Source organism: Siniperca chuatsi, linkage group LG14 (assembly GCF_020085105.1).
Source record: "Siniperca chuatsi isolate FFG_IHB_CAS linkage group LG14, ASM2008510v1, whole genome shotgun sequence".
Taxonomy (NCBI): domain Eukaryota; kingdom Metazoa; phylum Chordata; class Actinopteri; order Centrarchiformes; family Sinipercidae; genus Siniperca; species Siniperca chuatsi.
The window spans coordinates 10,922,798-10,941,558 of record NC_058055.1 but is presented as its reverse complement, the minus strand read 5'-3'; the positions used below and the strand labels follow the sequence as shown (position 1 = coordinate 10,941,558).

General features: G+C 38.1%; 2 protein-coding genes across 2 annotated transcripts; one reads left to right on the top strand and one right to left on the bottom strand.

The window, feature by feature from the left end:
• Window positions 1-1,944: 1,944 nt before the first annotated feature.
• grk1b (G protein-coupled receptor kinase 1 b) lies at window positions 1,945-8,888 on the bottom strand. The gene is made up of 8 exons (XM_044223786.1): window positions 8,666-8,888; window positions 6,431-7,143; window positions 5,487-5,614; window positions 4,992-5,149; window positions 4,126-4,209; window positions 3,845-3,969; window positions 3,511-3,712; window positions 1,945-2,779 (listed from the first exon to the last, which is right to left on the bottom strand). The coding sequence occupies exons 2-8, from the start codon at window positions 7,127-7,129 to the stop codon at window positions 2,496-2,498; spliced, it is 1,680 nt and encodes a 559-aa protein (XP_044079721.1). The 5' UTR covers window positions 7,130-7,143; window positions 8,666-8,888; the 3' UTR covers window positions 1,945-2,495.
• A 3,093-nt stretch (window positions 8,889-11,981) lies between these two features.
• Window positions 11,982-18,675, top strand: slc25a35 (solute carrier family 25 member 35). The gene is made up of 5 exons (XM_044223784.1): window positions 11,982-12,532; window positions 12,662-12,727; window positions 12,813-12,965; window positions 14,334-14,468; window positions 14,948-18,675. Exons 1-5 carry the CDS (start codon window positions 12,161-12,163, stop codon window positions 15,116-15,118), a joined length of 897 nt encoding a protein of 298 aa, XP_044079719.1. The 5' UTR covers window positions 11,982-12,160; the 3' UTR covers window positions 15,119-18,675.
• Window positions 18,676-18,761: the final 86 nt, after the last annotated feature.

The following is an 18,761-nucleotide window of genomic DNA, read 5'->3' as shown; positions in this document are numbered from 1 at the left end:
TATAATTACAATATATCCGGTGGTAGTTTCTCTCCTTGTTACATTTAGTTACAGGGTATGTAGGGTAATAAAGCTAAACCACTCGCAGATGATGACCAGCAGGGCTGGGACTTAAACCTGTTTCGCCCGCATAAAAGAGCCAATGTATATCCTTGAACCATCTAATCACATAGAGATTGTGAGCACGTACATAACCCAGACTATATGGCCACAGTAACTACCAATCTGCGCACCAAAGGATAATTGTGACTTAGCAGATTTTACTAGATGATAATTAGTGTGTTTTTAGTTTGCCTGTTTGTTGGTAATAAGGGAATTTTGAAATACATTCACATCAGATTTATTAAGTGATGCAGAAGTCATCACTCCATCTTCCCCCAAAACGTCCATCCAGATTTTTGCTCAGTTTTCTGGTCATACTGTACTCTGTATTCTGTATACTGTTGTTATTATTTAACTACTGGGTACCTATTCTATTACTATTTCAGGGAAGATGGAGTGATGACTTCTGCTTCACTATCTGATGTGATTTTTTTCAAAATGACCTTATTACCAACAGACAGGCAAATTACATTGTTCCTTTATAATTTTGGGGTACTTAACCCTCCTATTGTGTCCGAAAAGCGTTTAGACCCTTAGTGTTTGTGGGTCAAATCTGACGTTTTTCATTAACAAGCACTGAAAAAGACATTAACTATTTTATTGGGTGATAATTATCTGCTAAGTCACCATTATTCTTTGGTGAGCAGGCCTACTGATCCAGGAATTAGTTTGGTGGTTATTATGTCTGGGTTATGTACATGTTCAAAGTCTCTATATGGTTTGATGGCTCAAGGATAGAGCTTAGCTCTTTTATGCGGGAGAGGTCTTAAAACTAGATTTGACACAGGGCCCTATACAAACTAACTGATACACAATGAACCTGGGGCTTTTGAAGCCTCAAGGGGCCCACTGTACCTGATTAGTAATGAAGCCTTTAACCTAATATGCTAATATGCAAACAGTCGGCATGAATTTCTGTGATTGATTGAATAGCCATGTTGACATGTGTTCTCACCAGCCGTTTGTTCCATAATACAGTCCTGAATACACATAGCTCCTTGTCTGAATTGTGATATGAATGTCTCATTGTTACTGGAATTGTTACTGGAAACTATGGGACATTTTCATGTGTACATGTGGACACTTTATAAGCTCTAAATGAGGCAGAATTGTTAAATTTTTGACAGCTCTTACTTTGAAACCTGTTGGTACAGTGCCTAAATGTTATTTTTTAATTTAAAATATCATTGTTAATTATTATTAATTAGCATTTGGGGTCACATTTCAAACAAAAAATGACTTAGTTATTACTTAATTATATTGATGGGAGTTAATTAAAAGTTTTAACAATGCTGTCAGGTATGAATGTGTCACATTGGATGTGATGGATGGAAAGTCCGCTATCATTGTCTTACTTACACTGTATTATTTTTTTATTATCTTAATTATTTTGATAAATTTAAATGTATCCGAAAATATGATTCTTAATAGCAAAGAACTGTGTGAACAAGAAAGAAATTGAGGATTTTGTTTTTAAAAAAAAAAAGAAAAGAAAAAGAAGTAGGGAGGTGTCATTAATACATTCATGATGTCACTGTTGAGCTGTAACATCTTTGCACGTACTAATTCCTGTTCTGGCAACTCCATTGCATCATGTTTCTGTTTATTTTTTCTTATCAGGGAAGGTTATAGGTTAATAATTGATGTAAACAGTCTAATTGAGATCAATATCTGTTTTTCAAGAGGGAGCTGGGTACAAGAAAACATATAAAACACAAGACAAACAATCACTATTCAAATACACATGGACAAACTATTGACAGTGCAAAATCACAGAAGACAAAAACAAGTAACACTGATGTGAACAGTGAAGCCATGGAAAGAGGACTCAACAAATATGTATTTGTGCTTTGCAAGATTTTATTGATTGCTTTTAACTCTTTTATCTACAATGTTTGCCATAATAATAACTTAAAAACTATTTGTTAAATAATATAATTAATAAATAAATAAAGAATAATTACATAACAGTACAATGTCAATACAACAGCTTTTCTTTGGTCCAAATAATTTATATTATATAAACATTACATGTGGTTTCTATACAAACAGATTTTTATTTAATTTGTCTGTAATTACTAAACAGAGATATTGACATGAGCAGTAAGATTACAGCAGTCATTAGTGCAACCATATTTACATTTTTGTTACATAATATTTCAAATATGTGGTGTTTTACCATGCTGCCACTTTTACAGTAACACTATTACTAGTACTAAGTATTACAATATAGGTACATAATAATATGTATATTAATGTTAATTAATTAATTAATTACAACAGATTAATTAATTACAACAGATCAGGAGTAAGTGGCGCCAAATGAGCACATACCACATCTAAACGTGTTCGTTTTCAATAGATCCTTCTGCTCTGTTTCTATCTGTTTCTACTCAAAGGAGCACACATCCTCCACCTTTGGCTTCCACATAGTTTGGGTTGAGGTCATTGGGCAGCTTGCCATTCTCTCCCCAGATATTCATCTCTCCAAACACACCTGTCTCTATCAACTCCTCCTGCCAGGGGATTGGGACGTTGCCGGAAGCAAAGTCATTGTAGAATTCGGTGTCCTTGTTATCCAGGACCACACCTTTGATTGTGCTGAAGGCGCCCACATCGTTAATATCTTTGGCATAGACCATCTTAGGATCAGGGACAAATGGTGGAGGGAGCATACCTTTAGATGGAACACAGAGGACATTAACACATTTTAAGTATGCGTATGAAAAATACCTATTATTTTTGTATTTCACCCCCTTTTGTGTCATCCATAGCTTGAGTTTCTTAAAGGGACAGTTCACCCCAAAATCAAAAATACATATCTTTCCTCTTACCTGTAGTGCTATTTAGCCATCTAGATTGTTTTGGTGTGAGTTGCTGAGTTTTGGAGATATCGGCCATAGAGATGTCTGCATTTTTTGAATATAATGGAACTATATGGCACTCGGCTTGTGGTGCTCAAAGCGGCAAAAAACTACATTTGCAATGCCTCCTTCCAGAAATCATGACCCGGTTATTCAAGATAATCCACAGATTTGTTGTGAGCAGTTTCATGTAGGAACTATCGGTAGAAAGAAAATAGTTCCTACATGAAACAAGACGGTGTAGTCCTTCATTCGTCCAGGAGTGTTCCATCGTAGAAAAGGTTTCAGTCGTAGTCATCTGGACACTGTTTCCAGATGACTACGACTGAAACCTTTTCTACGACCTACATGAAACTGTTCTCACAACTGCTCTTCAACCTGTCTCTCCAGTAGGATTTGATCAATAAGAGCATTAGATGGAAGGAGCATGTTGTCCTGATGTTTTGTACTAGTTCTAGCTACTGCTATTTAAATCATTTCTGAAGATTTGTAAATAAGTGCTTCAATATTTTTGTGTGTGGATGATTTTGCAGACAACGCCCACCTGCCTCCAGACGTCCCCAGTTAATCTCTTTGAAGAAGGGCTGATTCTTGAGCTCCTCGCAGTCATTATTTTTGAACCCGAGGCGTTTTGCTGGGTCTTTGTCCATCAGGCCTTCACAAATACTCTTGCACTCTTTGCTGAAGTTTGGTGTATATGAAACTGCATCGTTCAAGATTCTGCGAGCTACCTCTTCATTCTCAACCTGAAGAAAAAGAACATTTTGTATGTATGATTTGGCAACAGAGAATCGGCACTGGACAAGAGCAAGCAGGTGAATTGAGGATGTTTTTGCCCACAAAAGTCCCCTGATGTGTCTGTTACACATGTTCAGTACCTTCTCTCCTCGTACTCTAAAGGGCCCTTTGGCGGCAATCATCTCATACAGGGTGACTCCCAGAGTAAAATAGTCCACTGTGTAGTCGTACTCCTTCTTCTGGAGCAGCTCTGGAGCCATGAAACCTATATTCATAGACAACATGATTTCACACACAACAGACTGCTTAGAAAAACATGCTCTTTTCTTTCACAGTAACATTGACCTGAATGATAGTTTTTCCTCTCCAACGGGCCAGTTTTGTTTAACTTCATCTTAAAATATTGGATCCGTTCACTTACCTGGAGTTCCTGCATATCCAGTAGTTTTGTCTTGTCCTGGTGGAAGTTCAACAGCCAGACCCAAATCTGAGAGGCGGACGTGTCCTGTGTGAAAAGGCTTTGATTAGAAGAGTGGCATGTGGCTACTGAAAAGACAACTATTACGTACAGAAGGTATTCACTCCCAGCAAGAATGCCTGATTAATGTAACATAATAAAACATGTTTTTTTTCTGTTTATAAAATGTTTCCACCATGTTCTCCTGAACTGCACTGATGGATGATGAGGGTAAAATAGGCTAAATCACTGAGGAGTATCACTCCTGCTGCTGAGTTACACTATGTCAGCACACTAATATACAACTGTGAATGTCATTTATTATTAAAACCTACTATCAGCTAGAACCCTGCTATGTCCCTGTTTTAAAGCAAAGCTATATTTCTGATCTTTAATCATGTTGCTCTGTTCTCTTTGTAACATCTCACTTTAATGTAAAGAAGTATTTTTCATTTATTCTATTTCATAATTTTATTTTTTTTTTTCTGTAGACTGATGACAGCTCCATTTGTCCAGCGATTTAATTAGTTGGTATGTGGGCTGATAGTTAGTGGCGAAGAATAGGTTACCATGGTGATTTCCTCCGGTTAAAAGTGAGCCAGCGTCATGGATCAAGCCAGTTAGCTGACACTAATCTTGCTTTGTAATACCAGCCCCAGAGAGACAACACAAATCAGTGTTTTCTACTGGTGTAGTGTTTGGTAAAACAAAAAAAAAGCTACATTCACATGGATGAAGACCATTGCATGGGTTTGGACAGATTGACTATGGGACTGTAGTATCAGTGCATACATGCAGATATATGAAATGCCGCAGAGGAAATCGCTCACCTGCATCATCCAGCAGTACGTTCTCTGGTTTCAGGTCTCTGTAGATGATCCTGTGCTGGTGAAGGTGCTCCAGCCCACAGATGATCTGAGCTGTGTAGAAACGTGCTCTCTTCTCATCAAAACCAGGATTTTTTTCATCCACATTATACATATGAAACCTGTGAGACATGGGGTAGGATGTTATAGTATTTTCAGAAGCCTCTCTGAAATCAAGAAAAATAGAAGAGAAAAGACTCCTTAAGTTACTCTCTGACATATAGCATGGTGCACCTGATGGCCTAGTTTGTATATTAGCTATGAGTTTTAGCTACCTTAAGCTGATTGCAGAGATGAGAGCAGTGGATCACTGTCCCCATGTTGTTAAGTATTTGGTGTTTAGGTCAGTCTATGAATCTCAGTGTTTGTGTGTGTGTGTGTGTGTGTGTGTGTGTGTGTGCGCGCGCGCGTGTGTGTGTGTGTGTGTGTAAAGCTGTATTTGGTGTTTATATTGAGCACCTGAGGTCTCCACCATTCATGATGGTCATAACTAGGCAGAGGTCAGTCTTGGTCTGGAAGGCGTAAGCCAGCGACACAATGAAGCGACTGTGAACTTTTGCAAGGATGCGCTTCTCCACGATTGCTCCCTAAACACAAATCAAACATCAGAACACGATTAGTCCAACAAAAGCAAGAATTCACAATGTCAGCAATTAGAAAGAATTAAAGCTCCTACACACCTACTGTCCAGCCACACAGGTATGTTGCCTTATTAGACCAGTCACCTCAGCAGGTGATTTCATTGAAGCAATGCTTATCAGAGTCTTTGGTTAGTTCATTTTGAACCTGAGCAGAGGATCTAATCAGCCATAACTGAAAATACCTGTTTGGGTGTGGAAGGTCTTTAACACACTGTAGCATGTTTAATGGAGCGGACTAGCTTGAAGAACTGTTGGTGTGGTTTTGTTAAGCTAAATGACAACAGACAGGTACATTTAGTGTTCATACATATTAATGTATAACGATATGAAGTGAGGCATAAATTCCTTAAGAATTCTGCATATAACTACATACATGGATCCTCTTGGTCGTGGTAGGTCACTGCCATTAATCATTAAGTTTTTATTTGTCTTGTGGTAAGACCCACCAAGCTTTACTAGTCTTCATTATCCACTGATGCTTTTAGAAGCAGTGGGCTTCAGTCTAGTGTCCTGTCTCTGTTTCTGGCTCTGAGCTGCTTTGTGAGGTCTTTAAGAGAGTCACAAGCTTCCTGACATTGAGACATTGTGGTAAAACTAAAACTCTGCATTCACTGGGTAATATTCTCTCACAACCTGTTGTATTTCCTGTTGTAGGCCATCATGAGGTTGCCAGTAGAATGAGCTCACTTTGTGTCATTATTCTTTTGATTGACACTATGAATGGCTATGGGTGGAACATTAGATGCCACATCAGTGCTTTACCTCATAGCCTTTGCGTTTCTTCAGCCTCTTTTTCTCCAGCTTCTTGTTTGCGTACATTTTGCCCGTTGCCTTAGCCTGACAAGCAAACACTTCCCCAAAACCTCCTTTACCCAGGACCCTGAAGTCCATGAACCACTCCTCATCAACAGGCTGGCTCTCCAGCCATTTGAACTGAACAAAACGCAGGAAGTACATGCTGTTCTTAAAGCCATCTGTGGCCTTCTTCTCCAGGTGTTTGAACAGCTGCTGCTCGCTCTCTTTAAACAGGTCACCACGGACATTCTTGAAATCTTCCTTAACTCGAGTGATGGCCTTCTCCTCCAGGAAGCTGCAAAAATTCTTTGAAGCTGACTCATAGTATTTATTGACCATTTTTTGGGCCTTCTGCACTCTGTCCTTCTCTTGGCATATGGTGTAGTCTTCGATGTCTTTCCACAGCTCTCCAGCATTTTTATGGGTCGCGTCACTCTCCAGAAACTGTTGGAACAGGCGCTTGCCGATGGGCTGTTTGACACACATGCTGTCAAAGGTTGTGTCTACAGATGCTTTCATGTGTTCACAATCTCTGAGGTGTGGGAGTTTCAGCCTGGCACGCATCTTCTTGTCACGCATGGTGGCTGCTGCAGCTCCGTCCATGCTACCACGGGCTGAAACGTAGGCAGAGTTTGCCACCACCGTCTCCAAACCACCTATGTCCATGGCTGCAGCTTTGTCTGGCACACACAAAACCAGTAAGGAAGTTAATGAGACTGCTGAAGAGTGTCTATTTTGCACTCAGCAGTTTATTTTGAACTTTATCAGCCCTATTTCAATCATTTTTAGTAGCAGTTATGACTTCTATCGCACCAGCACTATTATAATCTGATTCAATTTTGAATCTCTTTGTACAAAATGTCATATAATGAGGGAGGCTGATTTTTTTTCGTGACAGTTAAATATAACTATCACAATATACTGATATTATTTTAATGTATGAGTCATCAATATTCATATTTTCTTTGATGGTGTACTTTTTCAGTATACTAATTTTGCCCTGGGTCATATACAGAGCCTGTCCCAGTGCACTTATTGCTCCAGAGAATGATAACAAAGGTGAGAAAATATTGAAGGTGGAGAAGGAATAATGTTGTTGATATGCTGCACCCTGGTGTTCAAAAACAAAAGTCACTGAAGAGGGCTTTTTATTTCACAGACAGGGCACAAAATAAATGCAATGTATGCAAGGCAAGGGATTTTGGGAGCTACAACGCCAGGAAGCAGAGCTTACAACATTAGCTCACACTGGGCAGCCAAAGGTCTTCTCACTTCCTCAACCTGGTTCCTTTCTGTCTTTTCAGTTCTGCAAAATACCACATTTGAACTACAAACTGGGCATTTTCCATGCTGAAATATAATGTAAACAGAACAATAAATGTTTATTCCTTGGCTTACTTATATTATTGTTTTTTTTAAACCTACAGTCGGAGGAATTGTCTGCATTGTTCATAGCTCTGCAATTAAACATTATTTTTTATCTCTACTGGAATATCTCCATATGTTATCATACTGCATGCTGGGCCCTTCGTGTGTGCAGTGCAATATGTAGAAAAATATCTCTATATGCAGAAATATCTCTCTGCAACAAAATGGGACAGGAAATATAAAGTGGATCACTTGATCGCTGTGTTAAGTCTTTCTGTGTGTATATTTCATGTGTATAAGCTGCTCCGTCCTGACCTGGTACATGTAGTGCTGAAAGTGATACTGTTGGTTGCGTAGGTGCTTTCTTGACTCTACATAATCCAATTATTACTGACTATTGACACCAGAGATTTACATTTAAATGATTGACCTCCTTGTTAATTAACCTACATTTTTAGACTTGTTTTTAAATGTGTTTAAACAGACTTAAACAAAAGTGATGATCTTATCACAGATAAAACGTTGTTGTTGGTCCATGTGTTTTTTTAGTGTAGCTCTAACTAAATCAAAAGAAAGCAAACTTAATATGATAAATCTAGAAAATAGGAAACTTTGCCAGAATTAAGTTGATATCAGGATTTAGTTTTTAATTTTGAATTCTGAAAAAAATCAGCTAATATTTATTGAGGAAATATTTAATTTGTAACCTTTTATGGCAAAACAAATTAATAATGTCACAGTCATATCAATAAACAGTTGTTTTATTTAAGAAAGACAGTATTTTACATCAAGGTTGATACCATATACAATTAATATTGATATAGCAGCACTCACTGTACTTTCTTGCTGTAGCAGGGCGTCAAATGAGGACTTGAAGGCAACAAATTAAATCCAACTGGGTCGCATTCAGTACTTATTTATTTCTCTTCTTTGCTCCTTGTTCTTCCATCAATCAGAACAAATAGAAATCGAGGTTTACCCTGCACCTGAAATCCTACTTGGTCGTTCATTAGCTGACGAGGATTACACTCTAACGTTATTGGAGGGAGCAACTCGGCAGATGCTATTAGTGTAACTCAGCAGCAGGAGTGATTACTGATGAGGAGTCCTGTGCTAACTCAGTAGGCATCATTCAAGTGTTCAACACAGAATTCATGCTTGGTTTCAAGGAAAGCACGTTTCATACAAAAAAGGGCAAACAATATGAACCTTAACTTTTAATTGATACTATTCTTGATTGATAATTGTCCCATTTTCCTTGTCCAAGCTACTATGTTTTGAATCATACCAATGAGAAATAATGAAGGCTGAGATACACAGCAAAGTAAAATTACCATAATTTTTTACTTAATTTAAGAGCACAACACTGCTTTACATAATCTTTAAACTACTGTATGTCTGTATGAGCTTCACTGTATGAGAATATATTATATATTTTATATATATTGCTGCACGTGAATCCAGATCTTTACAAAAGTATTCATGCATGCACAAGCAGGGGAGAAAGAAATTTTGTGGGCATATTTCAGGTGAGAAGATTTAGCTGGTGGTTGAGGAAACTGAGAAGAGGGATTTAGGTCATGCAGCTAAAGAGGACAGAAACAGGAGAGAGACTATATCAGAGCACCTGTTTAAAATGAAATAATTGGTCAATTAGGATCACAAACACAAAGCTCCTTGCATCGATGTAGCTGCTGGAAATAGGCCGTTTAATTACTGTATGAGTGGAAAGGCGGCATAGGCAGCTGCACTGTCACACTGTGGTTTATAGGCAGATTAACACATTTTGAGCCAGCTAGGGAGTCATTTGCAATATTTTAGCTCAGCTTTCATATTTGTTTCAATTTGTACAACTCCTAACACAAAATGGTATACTCTTTAATTTTGGCTTCAAAAACTAACATAGTAAAGTCCTACATTCTTACATTTTTCTGTTCGGTATCGACCACAGAGTTTGTTTTTATCCTAGACACCAAGCCTTATTTCAATCACAAGTTTAAAATACAGTAAGCTGATATGCTGGGCAACATATGACATTACTGTAAAAAATCCAAAGGAGAAGTTGCATTTCTTTTTCCATTTTTCCCCATACATTTCAAATGTATGACAGTGGTGGTGACGTAATTAGCAATTATGTTGCAACACTACAAAACCTTAGTGCTAGTATGGGGTATTCTGAGGACTGAGCATGTGATTTAGTGGTTTGAATTTTGTATGCAAGTTTAGCATTTTGTGTTTAAAGGTAAGAGTATAGCAAGTCAGTTTGGTTCTTTGCAAGTTTTTCACATTGGAACTTGAAAAAGCAATCGTAAAATAATGTGTTGATGTGTGCAGTTAAAGAAAATAATGGACTATTATTTTTTTTCTACCGATAGTTCCTACATGAAACTGCTCATAACAAATATGTGGATTATCTTGAGTAACCAGGTCCTGATTTCTGGAAAGAGACGTTGCTGTTGAGTTTTTCAAATTTATTTTTTATATGCTCATTCTTCCACCATTGCACTGCTACAATTGTATCATACTCTAATGGCTTGATTAAATAAAGACATGTTGCTGCTTTACTATGCGTTTAAGGCAAGCAAATAAGCTTTTCCTGTTAAATTTAGTGTAAAGTAAAAAATCCCATTGCGTTTGCACACAAATTGGAGTTGTCAAAATGTCTGTGATCCCCGGGCAGCTGAGCTGTAAGTGTTCTTCAGCTGATTAAACAGAGTGGTTAAAAACAGCACTGGAAGTCACTGTTCTCCCTCAGACAATAATCCCTAATTAAGAGTGATAGTGCTGCCCTGGTAACCCACTATTTACCTGAACTCTCTTTACTTTTAATTTAATTTAATAGAAATACTGAAGAATGTATGTAAATTGAAGGTCAACTGTTAAATGTCAAGAAATGTAGATTGATGTTCAGTACAAATAGCATAGATCTTGGTCACTCAAATGGTTAATGTATGTGTTTTTTAACATATAGTAGCATAAAAAAACATTTTTGAGCAGAGTTCTTCACAGTTTAGATGCCTTTTTGATGAAGAGACTAAAAGATGTGTACTTGCTTTGTCAGACAATCTTTCCCTAACCAGACCAACAACAGCTTCTCTGCTGTGAACTGACCTACATCTTTGGTAGCTTAATTGGTACGCTTAATTACTGCTTTTATAAATGCAGCTGCACTGGAAAGGTTCAACCAGTTAGGTCTGTACACATGAAAAGTTATTTTTATTCGAATGCCAGTTAATGAATTCAGTTACTATCACTGGCTTGGGTTCATTGGGTACATGAAGACAGATTTCTTTGTTCAGATTTGAGTGCCCCTAACAAGAACATAATGATTCAACTCTGCTGATAGTTGAGCCATGTTTGTTGAGAGGGGCTACTTTAAGTTTCGCTTTTTTACCTTATTTCCTGTATGAACAAATACTGAAATTATTTTATGACTTGTTTTGTTTTCTGTATTCCAAAATGATAATAATAATTATTATTTAATAGTGCTGAAAAGGCAACCCTCTATTACACTCCTATTAATGTATGGTTCCTCTGAATATACTGGCCCTGACCAATAGGAGAACTGGATTTTTAACAGCAAGATGGCCGCCAATTCTGTGTAAAGAGAACCTACCTTGCTTACCAGTCCTCCAGCCCACTATAGGACCTCCGTTAACTAAACCAAGGCTCAAGAGCCGTTTTCATTGGCTGAGAAGACGAGCGTAAAAAAATACGTATGTACAATGTGGTACCAAGATGAGGTGTTCAGGGGACGGCTAGAGTGTACGCCCAATAGGCGACTTTAAAATTATAATAAACTAATGTCTCCATTATTCTTACCGTTACCCCATGTAAATGATTCTATTTATATGTTTTCTGTACGTTTTATCTGGCATGCATTTTTGGTGCTAATAAATACAAAAATAATGTTTTTTCTTTATGAAATGACTCGCATGTGTCACTTAATAGCAGGTTTCTAACAAAATTCAATTAGTATGTTACACTTAAAGAACATAGTGGTTCTCTCTGGGAGCTTATTATAAATTGACAACAAGCCTGTACTAATGAATATTTTTGCCTTGAATTTATTGAATAGTTCACCACAGTTTGTGGTGTTTAACAGACAAGTCACATCTTCCAGCCGGTTTGTCAGAATTACGAGTTTATGAGGAGCTCTTGAAGTGCTCCTGTTTCTTCACACTGATGTAACTACCCTTCTGTATTAGCCTACACGGTATGTGTACACTATCGCTATGTGGGTGGAGGAAATCCTGCTGATACGAAAGACAACTCGGACCGGCACCGGACCTGAACTCCACATCTCTGTCCTCCCGCCCGACGGTCGCGATGGATTTCGTGCTGAGCGGAACGGCGGCGTGCGGAGCGTGTCTGTTCACCAACCCGCTGGAGGTCGTCAAAACGCGAATGCAGCTCCAGGGAGAGCTCCAGAGCCGGGGATCTTACCAGATTTATTATCGCAACGTGTTCCACGCTTTTTACACCATCGGTAAAGTAGACGGACTGGCCGGCTTACAGAAAGGACTGGTGCCCGGGCTGGTTTATCAGTTTTTTATGAATGGAGTCCGGCTCGGCTCGTACGCCATCATTGAGTCCTCCGGTTACATCCACACGAACGGAAGAGTTAGCGCGGTGAAAACCACGGTATCAGGGGCTGTGGCTGGAGTGGTGGGAGCCGTGATGGGCAGCCCCGTCTACTTGGTCAGTAGCTGGCTTTATTTTAGGTTTCACTTTGTACTGTTTCGTTATGGTTTACAAGCTGTGACATTTCAAGGTGAGCTGTCAGTTGTAACTGTGGAGATGGTAAACACAAATTGTCTCCACTGACAGGTAAAGACTCATCTGCAGAGTCAGTCTACCTCCTCCATTGCAGTTGGACATCAGTATAAACACCAGGTAACATAATAACCCAAGCTGATGGTTTTAAACATGAGTGGCACGCATCAACAGTTTCCTCACATGTTCCTCCTCTTCCTGCCAGGGGATGATCCACGCTCTGTCAGCCATCTACAGGCAGCATGGCATTCTGGGACTGTGGAGGGGCTCCAGTGCTGCTGTACCCAGGGTCAGCGTGGGATCAGCTGCACAACTCTCCACCTTCTCCTCCTCCAAGGAACTTGTGGTTGACCTACAGGTTAGAATGTTTTACTGCCACTCCCAAGTAGACTCGCTGAGGTTTGATCTTAACGTGGAAGTCATCTAAATTGTGGTGAGGAGTGGGAACAGGCTGACAGTCGGCTACCATGTGTGCACGTCTTATATATGCCTGCAGTGTTTAAGAAGAAACATGGGGGTCTGGCATAACTCACATAGAGCTGCTATGATTAGTTACTGCTTTTCTTTTTCTTATATGATAGTAAACTGAATATATTTTGGTTTAGGACTATTGGTCAGATAAAACAAGCACTTTAAAGATGCATTGGGCTCTTGGAACCTGTGATGGGCATTTTTCACTATTTGCTGATATTATCTAGACTCTAGACTAAGCGTTTTATTGAGAAAATAATCAGCAGATTCATCATCGTGAAAATAATTATTGGTTGCAGCTATCAGTAGCTGTGCACAGTTTACAAAAGCAGTCATTGTGACACTGACAAAGCGCGAGGCATTGTACTCTTCTGGAATAGAAGTTTGACACCTTTCAGTGGCCCCTCCGGCTGAAGCTTACGCAACTGGTGCACCAGTTTACTTGCTGCTGACCCAGCTCTTGTTAAAAAAAGATCTTTCATACTAAATGCCAGAACTATAGCAATGAACAGTGTTGTATTCAATTGACCAGTCTGCAAAAATGTTCAGAAAAGACATTCTTGTGTATAGTTCTCTTGTACTACTTCCTTTATTTCCCAGACTTCCTTTGAGCTGTTTTAATTGGTCGGTGTGTCAGTGAGGGTGGAGGTGGGTCTGTCCACACCTGCCGAGTCCAGCTTGGTTTTTTATATTAACATTGTATTCATGAGTGTTAGAATAAAGCTGGCAATATGCCAACTTGTGCTGTTCCACAATGTTCAGCAAACACAGGTGGTCTACATCACTTGTAAGTAAATTACCTTTGAAGGAGTAAAAAGTGTTAAGCTGCTGCTGTGTTGTCTATTTTATTGTTGTATGGCCATCCTTTATAAAGCTTGATGCAAATTTCTTTTTTTGTATATAATAAGTTGTCTTTTATATTTTGTGTTGTAAAACAGGAGGTTTGCATTGAAAACAGGTTTAGCTGTAGCTACTGGAGAATATATTTGTAACATAAGCACTAATTATAGAAACATTCTTGTGTTTCACTGCATGCGGGAGATCACGACCAGTTAAAATTAGAAGTAGCTGCACACATGGTTGTACCCTGATGATGATATACTACTATCACTGGACCAGTGCGAAGAGGGTGCTACATCCTGTCATTTCTTACTTCCATCATACTGCGACCTAAACCCACATGTCCTTATATGCATTCTCTATCATCCTGTTTGAGGTTGTTGCCTCAACACATTGGTATTTTCTTCTTCCCAAGGTGTTCTCAAAGGACAGCTGGTTGGTGGCCTTAAGTGCTGGCATGATCAGCAGTGTGGTGGTGGTGATGGCCATGACACCTTTTGATGTAGTGAGCACACGACTCTACAACCAGCCTGTGGATCTTTTGGGCAAGGTGAGGTAGAGCAATATGTTGAAGTTACACTCCTTTAGATTTTCATCATATCAGACCCCTTTTTTGATACTATGTATGGCTGCAATTTAAATAACAAATAGCCTCTCTGTATGGTAGTTTTCACTGGAACTGGCGGGATCTGCCACTCCCGGTGAGATAATTTAGCACCAACGCAAAATTAATTTATACATGTGTGTAATAAAGTTAATGCGGAAAGCTAGTGCATGTGCGCATTTCATATAATGCAGAAAACAACATTCAATCACGAGTTCAGTATTACCAAGTCAGATGACAATGTCGACTGCAATTTATTAAATCAACGTGATGCAATGAATCCTCCTCATGTTTGTTTGGCTGCACTATAAACAAGTTCACAAGTTGCTCTTCTGTTGCATTTCTGAAACAGTAGTTGCTCATGGTGTGTTTGCCTCACACCAGATGATCAGATCCAGGCTGACTTTCATTTTCTCATCTTTTAGGGGCAGCTCTATAAAGGATTTGCTGACTGCTTTTCTAAGACGCTGAGGAAGGAGGGCCTGATGGGACTCTACAAAGGCTTGGGAGCCTCTTATTTCCGGCTCGGTCCGCACACCATTCTGTCTTTGTTCTTCTGGGATGAACTGCGCAAACTGTACAAGGAGTTCAGATAACACCAGAGACAAGGACATTGGAAAATGGGTAACTCATTAAGCTCTGAGTGCATAGGTTAAATGATTCCTCATTTAATGAGTTCACTATTATGAGGTAAAAAAAACAAAAACAGGAGATGCTCTCCTTTCTTGATGGGAAAGAGAAAGAGCAAAGGTAACATTTTACACTCCAATAAGAAAACACATTAGTACAGTCAAAATACGTCAGGAAGAAGATGAAAATGTCAAAACTGCTGTCAGGACCTCTGAACAATTCTGTCTGGATTTGTCTTGGTGACTTATGTGCACTGACGAGATGATAACTTACATATTAACTTCGCAATAGACCTCATATACAGTGTACTGTATGTTCTCTGGGGTAAATATGTCAAACGTCATGGCTCTTTTATAGCTCTTTAACTCTATAGTTATGCCATTCCAAAAGATATAATAGAATCTACATTGGACACAATTCTTTATCTTCTGGAGAAAGCATCAAATGTGGCCCACAGTTTGAGAAAATGAATGGACTGTGCCAACAGCCATAACAGTGGCAAAAAATCTAATATGAAATTATTGGTGCAAATTGGCCAGGTGGCAGCTGCTCCATGGTTTGCAGTAGAAGCTGTTCTCCTTAATGCAAAGTTAACACAGGTAATAGTCTAAACCACTGTATTCAAAGGGAAACCTACTGTATGATGACTTGTTGAAACAAAGACAAAAGTAAATGCTGCTGTCAAATCAGCAAATTGACATGCGTACATAAGTAACACTGATGAAAATGTGCCAGTGATGCAAATGACTTGCCGTAGCCTTGTATAGGCAGGAGGTGACGCAGAGTATAATATATCAACAGAAGTAAGACTTCTGGGGATTTCCTGTAAACAATTTTGCCTTCAAGGTAAGAAGGGTTGTTAAAGTCAAAGAGAACCTGCTGATCATTGACCCAATGGTGAGCCAGTCAGTACACACTTGTCTGTGTAGCCAAACTTTGTTCAAACCCACAGAACTTGTATGTATGTATGTAATGTGTAATGTATGTAAATGCAGAATGGATTAAGATGAGTTTTCCAACCTCAAATGGAAAAAAGGGAAAAGGCTCAGTATTGAGCTACATTATTGCTTTGCCTTCAATATATTTGCAGGTTTTATTAGTTAATATTGTACATATCCATCATTCTGACCAGAGACCAGCATACTGAAATGTACAAACACAGTTTAGTGCATCTTCATTGTCAGAATTCTTTATTTATGTATGTTGATTTTTATAGGGACAGATACAGATTGACTTGTAGCATTTCACTGTAGCCTGAGCTAATTTGCATCGCTTATGCCTCAATGGGCTTTTCTAAAAGAATAAATAGTACAATACTGAAATGTATGAAACCCAAACAATAAACAGATAATGCTAATTACAATAAAAGTACAGTACAAGTAGATAACGAAAGACCTGATCACCTGATGACTCCTCAAAAACTAATAAAACTGTGTTTTACAACTCCTCATGGATGCACCTCGAGTAGCAGAGCCAGAATCACTTTCACCGCGTCACAGAGAACCTTCAGAGACTAGTTACACATTTATAGGCATGTTGAAAATTGACAAATGTAATGAAGTTTTTATTACCAATACATTTCTTTTGTCCTCTTGCCTCTGTGACTAGTCAGCTGTAAAATGCAGCATTTGCATTTCTTAATTCTTTACAAATACACTGTTAGACCTTTATACAGGGTCATACCAGGAGAAGCTTGTCAGTGCAGTTTCACATGTAAGTTTCTGTTTAAAATGTTTTGAGAAACTCGCTTCCTGTCCCACCAATAATATTCATTAATTCATTGTGATTTTGAGTATATTGAGATCATCCTGAGGCAGAACATTGTTCACTATCACTATCCAGGGGTTGCCAGATTCCCTTTCAAAATTGACAAAAAAAATTCAGTTACCAAAATAAAGTTTGTTTAAAATCTTAGCTGCTAAAATAACATTGTGATATGAAAAGCTAGTTACAAAATGGTGTGCCTTAATCATTCAACCAAAATAAAATGAAAGTAAAATTACAGAGTAGATTTTGTAAATCGAGTTACACTTTTACCAGTTTGGCTTTAATCAAATTTTAATTTATTATTTCGAGTTTCTTTTTTGTGTGTTTACTTTTATCTAATCAATTGATAATAAAATAGGATATTGTAGCTATAATTTTGTTAATTATTTTAACTGTATATGACAACTGTGCCAACAGTCGCTAATGTTTATTTATTAGAATTGACACACACTGTTAACCCATGATTGATCACATTTCACTGTGTTGTTATGGCCTTTGAAAAGTACTTCAGTTCAAGACAGGAGTTTTTTGTCAAAAAACAATTCACCTCTGCCTCACATGCACATGCACATGCACACACATTAACAAAATTACTATCCACCAGATGAATCACTTTCCTTCTTTGGGGTTATACACCACTGCTCTCTTAAGTGTGAGCCAGATTTGGTGCTTTCTTCATAAAGTGCACAATACTTTAATAATACATTATTAGTTAGTGATTTTAAAAGTGACTGAACGGCTTTCAGGAGACAAATATTACTTGAGTTTATATTGTATTATGAAGTTTTGGTCCACTTATATTGCCATTGCCATTTTTATACTTACTATACGAAGCAACTTTGTCTTCTTGATGTAATGCCACTCATTTGTACTATGAACAATGTATGTGGTTTATTATGGAGTATTCTTAAGTCTGTTTAATCAACATTTATTTGATTTATCTTGAAGAGTCAAAATAATAAAGTGGGCTAGGACACTGTACTTAACAGCAGTATCAGCTGTACTGTATATTTCATACACTGACAGAACAATTATCATAATTAAGGTTGATCAAACAGACTATAATAGTCTCCCACAGACCACATTATTAGACCATGAAAAGTTGTCTTTGAAATAATAGCTCAAACATGTCTGACCAGAAATGATTCCTGTCAAACAAACTTTGTGCCAAACCTTGTGGCATTTATTTAGTTCACATCAAGCCAGCTGAACAATTTTCAGTGGTTAAGACACCAAAAAGTACTAAAAATACCAAACTGAACTGGCAGATTAGAAACCAGACTGTGAGAACAATTACTGGCTATAAAGACCCCTCAATCAGATTTTATTCAGGGGTGACAAACTAACAATTACACCTAATTCTTAACATGGTATGCTGTTCACTACCTTGAATAAATGGAAACCTGTTAACAGTGGTCTACAATGACTACAAACTGAAAGGTTACTGGTTAGTTTATATAATGTAATTAAAAATTAGGTTGGGGAAGCACCGATGATAATGTCAGATACATGCAAAAATGCTAAATGTAGTTTTGAAACTTTTGTTTGGAGATTGCTCAACTCATGCAGATGGTTTCAATGTGAAGTCACTGATGACTTGCATATCATGAAACCTCATGCCAGTTGTAAGAGTTAAGCAGTATTAATGAATGTTACAGGCAGCAGCTTGGTTATGTCTAATGAATGTGTTACTAAATGCACTTTTTCTGTGCAATGGACTTGAACAACAAATAAATTCTCACTTTTTATTGACGGACATTGTGGTGTTACTCACCTTGTTTCATATGGACTGATTGAATATGAGACAAGAAAACTGTTCATTTTCTATCATATTATACTCAA